Source organism: Musca vetustissima, unplaced genomic scaffold, assembly GCF_032173495.1.
Source record: "Musca vetustissima isolate MV318-11 ecotype Yass unplaced genomic scaffold, APGP_CSIRO_Mvet_v1 utg2026, whole genome shotgun sequence".
Taxonomy (NCBI): domain Eukaryota; kingdom Metazoa; phylum Arthropoda; class Insecta; order Diptera; family Muscidae; genus Musca; species Musca vetustissima.
Genome location: NW_026882717.1, coordinates 345,357 through 353,942, shown reverse-complemented (window position 1 = coordinate 353,942; position 8,586 = coordinate 345,357). Strand labels below are relative to the sequence as shown.

The 8,586-nt window shown below is 34.0% G+C and overlaps 1 protein-coding gene across 1 annotated transcript in view; it reads left to right on the top strand.

The window, feature by feature from the left end:
• The first annotated feature begins 288 nt into the window (after positions 1-288).
• The window catches only part of LOC133329377 (motile sperm domain-containing protein 2-like), a 38,797-nt gene continuing 30,499 nt past the window's right edge, over positions 289-8,586 (top strand). The window contains 1 exon segment of the mRNA XM_061537852.1: positions 289-379. Coding sequence (XP_061393836.1) covers positions 289-379 — 91 coding nt within the window.

Here is an 8,586-nt window from a genome sequence, read left to right as displayed (position 1 = left end):
TTGTGTGGTCCGTAGTTTTTGCTTTTTTTTTGCCGTTAAACGGGTAGGAAAGTAAACTGTGAGAGTTCAGTAGCGGAAGAACCTCAGAGCCGGGTGTCTATCGAAGAGAGTGAAAAAGTGAAATTTGTACGTGTGTGTGACAGTTGTATCCATTAAATTACTTGCTGGTTTTACTAGACAAACTACTCGGCCAACTGTTACAATTTATTTGACGCGCCAGGGAGGTGCTGAACTTATTTGTAAACAACAACAAAAAACGAAAGAGATAAATAATAAAAAACAAGCACAATGCCAATTAAAACTATGACGCCTAATAAGCAGCAAGTCGATGAGCTGCGAAATATGTTCATTAAGAAATATGAAACAAATCCACCGGCAGGTATGTATATTTAAGACACTTTTGTTTAATGTTGCCCTTTCATTTTCGCCTAAATCACTGGAAAATATATTCTTAGTCACAGATTGTAAATTTCTCACTTTGGTTTGACTGTCAAATCCTATGTTATTATATTTTGAAACCCTCCAGCACAAGGTGGAGTATATATTCACATGAGACCACATTAGCCATGCCAGTCCGTCTGTTGAAATCACGGTAGAATTCGAAGTACTTAAAACCATTAAAACGTTGTCTGTCATGAGGATGACATTCAAAATATGTAAAATTAATGGGGGGCTCATGTTAGGATCGGACATTGAATGTACTGAAATATGAATATCTAATAGCGGGCTAATTTTTATTGGGACTATACCAAAATGGGGATAAATATTGATCATTTTGGGTAGTGAAATTATTTTTAGTAAAAAGATATGAGGAACCGTTGTATGAGGGCTACACTCAAACTTGGTTCAATATTAATAATTTTTAGTAAAATGATTTGCTATACAATGACAACCCAAAATTAATCATTTTTAGTACAATGATGTGCTATACAACACGAATCCAATTTGATCGAAAAACGTGTCCAAACGTGGTTGTACCGTTATATAGGGGACTATCCTGAAAAAGGGGCAAAATTAATCATTTTTGGTAAGGACATGAACTATACAATGAGAACCCAAAATACCAATATTACTAATATGGACCCAAGTTTCAGGGTAGCCCGCACACAACGGTACCCGCAATATTCGTTATTTAGGATATTTTGGACACGTTTTTCAATCGAACTGGCTGGTTCAATATTAATAATTTTTAGTAAATGGATTTGCTATACAATGACAACACAAAATTAATAACATGTCCAAATTCCCAAAAATGCGGAATATTGAGTGTACCGTTACATGAGGGCTACCTGAAAAAGGGGCAATATTAATAAGGTTTGGTTCGGATATGTGCTATACAATGAGAACCCAAATACCATATTACAGCCAACTCGGTTGAAAAAAACGTGTCCAAATCCTCTAAATACCGAATATTGTGGGGTACCGTCGTACTGGGGCTACATCAAGACGTTGACCGATATATTCCATTTGCAATACCAAATATCCTGGGATTTTAACAGACGGGCCCCCATAAATCGACATAGAATTTTTTTCTGATAAAGAATATATGTACTTTATGGAATAATATAAGGAATATATACGATGAATATTTCAAGGTATTGCAAACGGAATGACAAATTTAATATACACTCCACATTATGGTGGTGGGTATAATAGAGCTTGCTACAACAAAGTGGGATACATTTCGAAACTGTATGCCTCTTTTTTCTACATATTTAAATAATAAATATTTTTTCTACTTCATAGGATAGCCTCCATATTACCGTACACCAAATATACGGTATTTTAGGCCTTTGGCCATGTTTTTCAACCTAACCCACTGTAATATGGGTAAAAAATCTCCTACCAAATATTATCAATATTGGCTTAAGTTTCCGGTCACTTTTTTTATCCGGATTGGCTCGAACTTTATGTTATATTATGAAATTATAAACATTGGTTCACTTTTTCATATATGTAGCTGCCATATAACGGTACCGACCCATATACACATCCGCCAATATATGATCAATATTGGTCCATGTTTTGACATACCCCCCATATAAGAATAGCGCACTATTGTTAGTATTTTGAATATTTTAGTCGCATCTTCCCATTATAGTATTTCGGGATGTTGGAGGGCAAAAAAGGTTCCGTTCCAGTATCTCATCGAAGTGTTTATAAAAATGTATATAGGATTTCGTGTGAATAAAAAACGTCTTCAAAAAACATTCAAATGACCCGTTTAATTTTCGGTATGTTGGAACATTCTTTTCGGACTGTAACTTGGAACATAATTTTTCAGAGCAACCTAACATAATGCACTAACAATAAGGAATTATGAAAGCACACCACCTGGTGGAGTGTATAAAAATTTCATACGGGCCGAACATAACTGCATTTATACTTGTGTTTCAAACCCCGAATTTGACGTACTTCCTCGGTTATTATTATTCCCGGCCTTCCTTAAACCGGTTATACGACATTTGAACATTTGTTCTTTGGTGTATCATTTACATAAAATCGGAAGAAAATATGTACGGGAAGTACATCGAAATCTGAACCAATTTTCGTCAATAGGCCTCGTTCTTGTCCCAAATAAATGAGCTTTGCCAAATTTATGTCCAAATAAAATTCTATATTAACAACTTTCATCGAAGAGTTTTTTTGTTATCGTCTGAAAACAAAATGACTACTAGCATAATACTGAAAAATGAGTCTGTACCATTATATATGAGCATTGATCTATATTGAATATTTTCTGCAATTATGTTTTTCACCCTCCAAGAAACGGAAATGCCAGATAACAGTACCTACGGATGGCGAATACGTCTAAAACATACTAAATATGGGTCGGGACCTCTACATATTAGTGATATTTAAAAACAAGGACCTATGCGAAACATTTTCTTATCCTTCCAATATATAAAGGGACTATTATCGCCGTACTTCACAATTAAAGTTCAAAATCCCCCATTTTGATCTCTTGCTGTAGTTTTTAAAATCAGTACAGATTTTGATGCATATCTACAAGTTTTTTTATACCCTACACAACTATGTTGTCAGGGTATTATAGCTTCGTGCAGCCCCAAAAGTTTGTAACGTCGAGAAATATTGGTCCTAGACCCACCTTTAAGTATACAGATCGTCATATCTCGAATAGCCGAGTCGATCTAGACATGTGTGTCCGTCCGTCCGTCTGTCCATTCTAATTTGTAAACACGGTACAGGCCACAGTTATGGACCAATCTTCACGAAATTTTGCATGTAGAATGGGTTCTGGCCAATGAAGACCCCTATTGTGGAAAAGATCGCTTAATATTTAGGGGATGAAATGGACAAAAAACTTTATTTTTGTCTGATTTTCTGGTCGCTCCAGAGGCCGCAATTATGGCTCAAACACCGCGAATTTTTGCATGGAGAAGGGGATCGGGCCAAAGAATAAGCACGTCTGTTTTGATAAAGATCGGTCAATATTTAGCGGGTCAAATGGACCCTGACTTTTGTGTGCAAAATGACAAAATTTGTATTCTATGGCGTATATATTTGCCCCTGAAGGACCTAGACCCAAAAAGTTGATAGTATGTTCAAGAGGAGTGGTTGACCTTTAAATTGATACCAATTATATGGTCGTATGTACTCAGATGTGGGAGCTACACTTAAATATTTACAGGTGACATTATTTAGTAACCCATAACCACACTAGAGGGCAGAAATATAGCGCTGATCGCTTTGAAAATTTCCATGAGATTCCAGTTATGGTCAAGGACAACGCCATAATAATTTTGAGATGAAGTGGACTGAAAACTTAACATTTAGTGTTTTTTTTATTTATTTATTTATTTTTTTTTTTTTTGAGTCGGTCTATAGGCCACAGTTGAAAGCAACAACAACATCACAACATAACCCACGGTAAAGAGAATCTGGACTAGTACAGCCCTCAGGTTTCAAGAGGGTGCAAATAACGCAAAGTTAGAAGTTGTTAGGGTATTATATGGTCGGCCCCGTCCGAGAATACTGCTCCGCTCACTGTTTTTTTGTCAAAAAAAGAGATGATAAACCTCTACCTTGTGGACTATAAATAAAAACAAATGCAACAAATTGTTCTGTTTATTTGACATATTGTTACAATTTTACCAAAAAACGCGAAAAATGAATGGGATGTCTGGTATTCATTTCAAAAGCCACTATATGAAAGAATTGTAATTTATAAGTTGCTATAGCTAACCTTAAATAATTATACCATGGCTCTACCAACACCGAAGTGTGTATTTAAAAATATAAAGTACATTCCCAATCCTGTGAATAATTTTGTGATGTATACACAAGCTCACAGTTAAGATTATATCTAGTAATTGTGCAATTAAATAATTTTTATTAAAAAAAAACGAAAAATAAAAATTTTTGGCCTAGCACGTGATAGTGTGCGTCATTTTACTCTCATACTCTTGGTAACAAAACGAAAACATAAACATTTGTTTACATATTCATCGATGAACAGCTGATTTGTAAATGACTTTAACATACACACACACACACACATTTTTAACAAGCTTTATACCTTGTTATTGATAAGCATCGCAGATATTTGAACTTGACCCATATACATACATAATTATGATACCTATAACGACTTTACCAAATATGAATGGATATTCATCTGACTTTTTATAGTAATATGCTCTCGACGTTTATGAATGTGCGACGAATTCGCACATTATAAATTCGTGTTATGTTTTGTGTTAATTATATGTGCTTGATACACACAAACTACATACATGCAATGCGTTTTTTATTTTATTAAAAACACCATAATAAAACAAACCGCTATAGGTCAGTGGTCTATGTTGTCTTTATTTGTTTCCCCATTCAACAATCAGAGATTTCCTGCATATAAACATATTCGGACGATGCACTAAGCCAAAAACAAGTATGAAGGCCTCCGTAATAAAAAGCATTTTTGCATATTTTTAGCAACATATTTTTTCTAAAATGCATTCAGTTCAGTCAATACAGGTTTTATATGTTTAACTATGCGATCGTAGAAAACAATGAAAATGTCGTTATGTTCGGCCGGACCAAGATTTTTATAGCCTCCAACGTGAGGTAGACATACCTAAACATGAGCGAAACTGTATGTATGTGGGTTATGCTATGGTAAATTTGTGCCAGAATAAAATAAAACACCACAGACACAAACTTTGGGTCTAGGATCTTTGTATGCTGACTAGGAGAAGATACCAAATAACAATCACTTCGTAAATCTGAAATGTTGTCAATTCGTATAAAAAATGTCCCTAATACCATTAAAATACCTATAAAGGGGCTGGACATTTATATGGTGGTTATACCCAAAGATTGACCGATAATGATAATTTTTGGTAGGAAAAATTTGCCATCCAATGTGAACTCAAAAAATAAGAGAATATTAAAAAAGATCTCAAAATATCGAATAATGAGGAGTACATGGGGAATTCCCCCAAAACTTGGACCAATATTTATAATTTAATGTTGGGAGATTTTTTATGGAAATCTTAAATAAATCCAGTGAGCGAAGCAGTATAGTCGGACGGTGCCGGCCATACGATACCCTACACAACTACCACGGAACTCTTACTTTCTGCGGATGTTTATTTCGAGCTTGGGCAATATTTCCTAAAATTTGCACCCTCTTTGTACTAACTACAGTACGAGTATATGGCACAAAATTGTGTAGTGCAAAATTTACAAAAAATCAGTGAAAATTATACATGGGAGCTATATCTAAATCTGCACACATCATTCTAGATTTTTCAGTACGGTATGCCAAATTTCGGGCTTAACACACAATCATATATATGGGAGCTATATCTAGATCTGAACCGATTTTCACGAAACTTTACACACATCATTCTAGGACTTACTCCGTAATCTATGTCAAATTTTGTGCAAATCGAAAGATATATAGGGACTTTATTGTAACATTTACATAAAATCGGACGAATATATATATGGAAGGTTTATCAAAATCTATATATGGAAGTTTTATCTAAATCAGAACCGATTTTCACGAAACTTAACACACATCGTTCTAGACTAAAATCAATACGCTATGTCAAATCGAAAGATATATAGGGACTTTGGTACACAATTTACATAAAATCGGACGAAAATATATATGGGAGTTATATCTCAATCTGAATCGATTTTCACGAACATAAATGAGCTGCACCACATATCATCGAAATTTGTACTTTGTAAATGGACAGACAGACGGACAAACATGCATTAATCGACTCCGAAAGTGATTCTATGCATATTCTTAAATGGAACCAAGTGTCTGCCTTGTTTTCTATTGCCTGTTACAAACATATGCACAAAAATATATAATACCCTGTACCACAGTGTGGTGAAGGGTATAGGAATTACAAACAATTTGTGTCGAAACTCTTTAATATTGGCAATTTTTGCCAGTCAATTCGCCTGAAACAGTGCTAAAATAACGAATATTGGAAGTTTATACCATAACGTGAACGAATACTTTTCTTCTTGATTCGAATATAGTTCAATGTCGATTTTCGGATGTCCGCCTTTTTTAAGTCACCATACAGATCGCCATATCTAAAATAGAGCTTTGCAATTTTGTACGCACATTACTACTACTCCTGGGATGTTTTGTAGTGCAAATATCTCGGTTCACGATGTGGCATACCATACCGGCCAATTTTCTATTTTTTTTTTTTTTTTTATTCAACTGAGAGGTTAGGATTAGGCATTCCGGATTATTAATGTGTAACTAACAGCCATACAGAAAGTGTTCGATATAAGTCCATGTTTACACAAAGGCCCTATTTAAAGATCCGGCTCCATTATCGAGTTTTGGAAGGGTTTAGATATACATTGCTATCAAAGTTGATTTGGCATTCCGAGTTTATTTTGAAATTTATTTATTTATTTCAGTCTATGGAAATATAAATCCTTACAGACTAGATTATTATAAAGTATAGTATAAATCTAATAATTCTTTAAATGTATCTATAGTATAAGTAAAATCCAATAGATATAGCTCCATATATAGTTTCGTCCAATTTTATGTAAATGGTGCACCAAACTCCAAATATTTGTCCTATTGGAACAAAATTGCACAGAATACTGAACTTTGTGAGAATCGGCCCAAATTTGACATGCACTTCGACGGGTGGAAATATAGTACACATTTAGCTAAATCAATGTGTACAGTCAACATATTACGATCCATATTAAAAATGGTGATAGAACCAATAGTTAGGAGTATTATAAACTATTGAGTCACAGACGAATATTTGATCCAATTATACTGTGTGGCGTAAAACTAAACTGATATTAAAAAAAAAACATTCGAAATGTGTCTAAAACAATATTTTTACCAATTTTTGCAAACCATAAAAATATAGCTTTTTTAATATTTTTAGTCAACCCTGAAATCGGCGATTAGATTATTTTAGCATTTTATTATTCTACTATTTGCGATTAACAACTACCACCCGAACAGGTCTAATCGCCTGACTACTTAGCCACTACAATTGGTGCAATAAAAAAACACCTAGTGGTCGCCAACAACAAACATATAGGTAGCAGTAGGTCCACTTATCAATCGAAAGCATTGTTAATAATATTTTTGCACCTGAAATCTTTGTGCAAAGTTCAAGTTTGGAAAAGATGCAAATCCCAATAAAAAACAAAAAAAAAACCTTTTATTTTTTCTGATTGAAGTGTAGTTGCTAATTAACTTTGCAATGTTACTTATTTGCATTATTACATAGAACAAAATCGAATTGTATGAGGTTTGTTTCAAAGAGTATAGCGACGTTGTGAACATCCTATGAATGTGTTTATAAATCTGTATACGAGGTCTGATCGAAAAATAGTTTTTAAGGTGTGATCAAAAATGGCATTAATTCATCAATAGAGATGGTATTTACCTGATAAATACCCAAGGGGTGGGAAAATACCCATTTGCGGGTATTTATTTGGGTATTTACTATATTGGAGCGCTAATACAACATCATACACCCTATTTCCGGGTTTCTGTTATCAAATCGATTTTAAATGGATAATGAAGCAATCAAGATTATTATGAATTGATGTAAAGCTTTACACTGTTTATCGAATTAAATTTAAGCTTATGAATGTCATCCTATCTTAAAATTATGTAACTACAACGCTGTAAATAATATTAGAATGTTATCGATCTTTTAAGAATATTATCAATACCTGTAAACACATTTTGTAACGCAGAAAAGCATATAAAAGAGCGAAGAAAATACAAGAAGTCGCTCATTAAGCAATCTCCATTCAAACATCTGATAAGATTGCGCAGTGTGAATTTCAAAATAACCAAATCCTCGTTATTATTTATGAATCGCTACAAATTACGAAGCGAGGCCGTTTCGCAGACATCCAGCATAGCTAACGTTTCATTGACAACCTACGTGGAGCATGTTTTATTAACACACTACGGAGATTTCAACGAGACTTGCCAGAGATTAATTTATATTAACTACAGTTCATTGTACAAAATTGTGTTGCAATCGGACAAACCTTGGATCTTTAGTGCACAATTTACATAAAATCGGAAGAAAGAATATA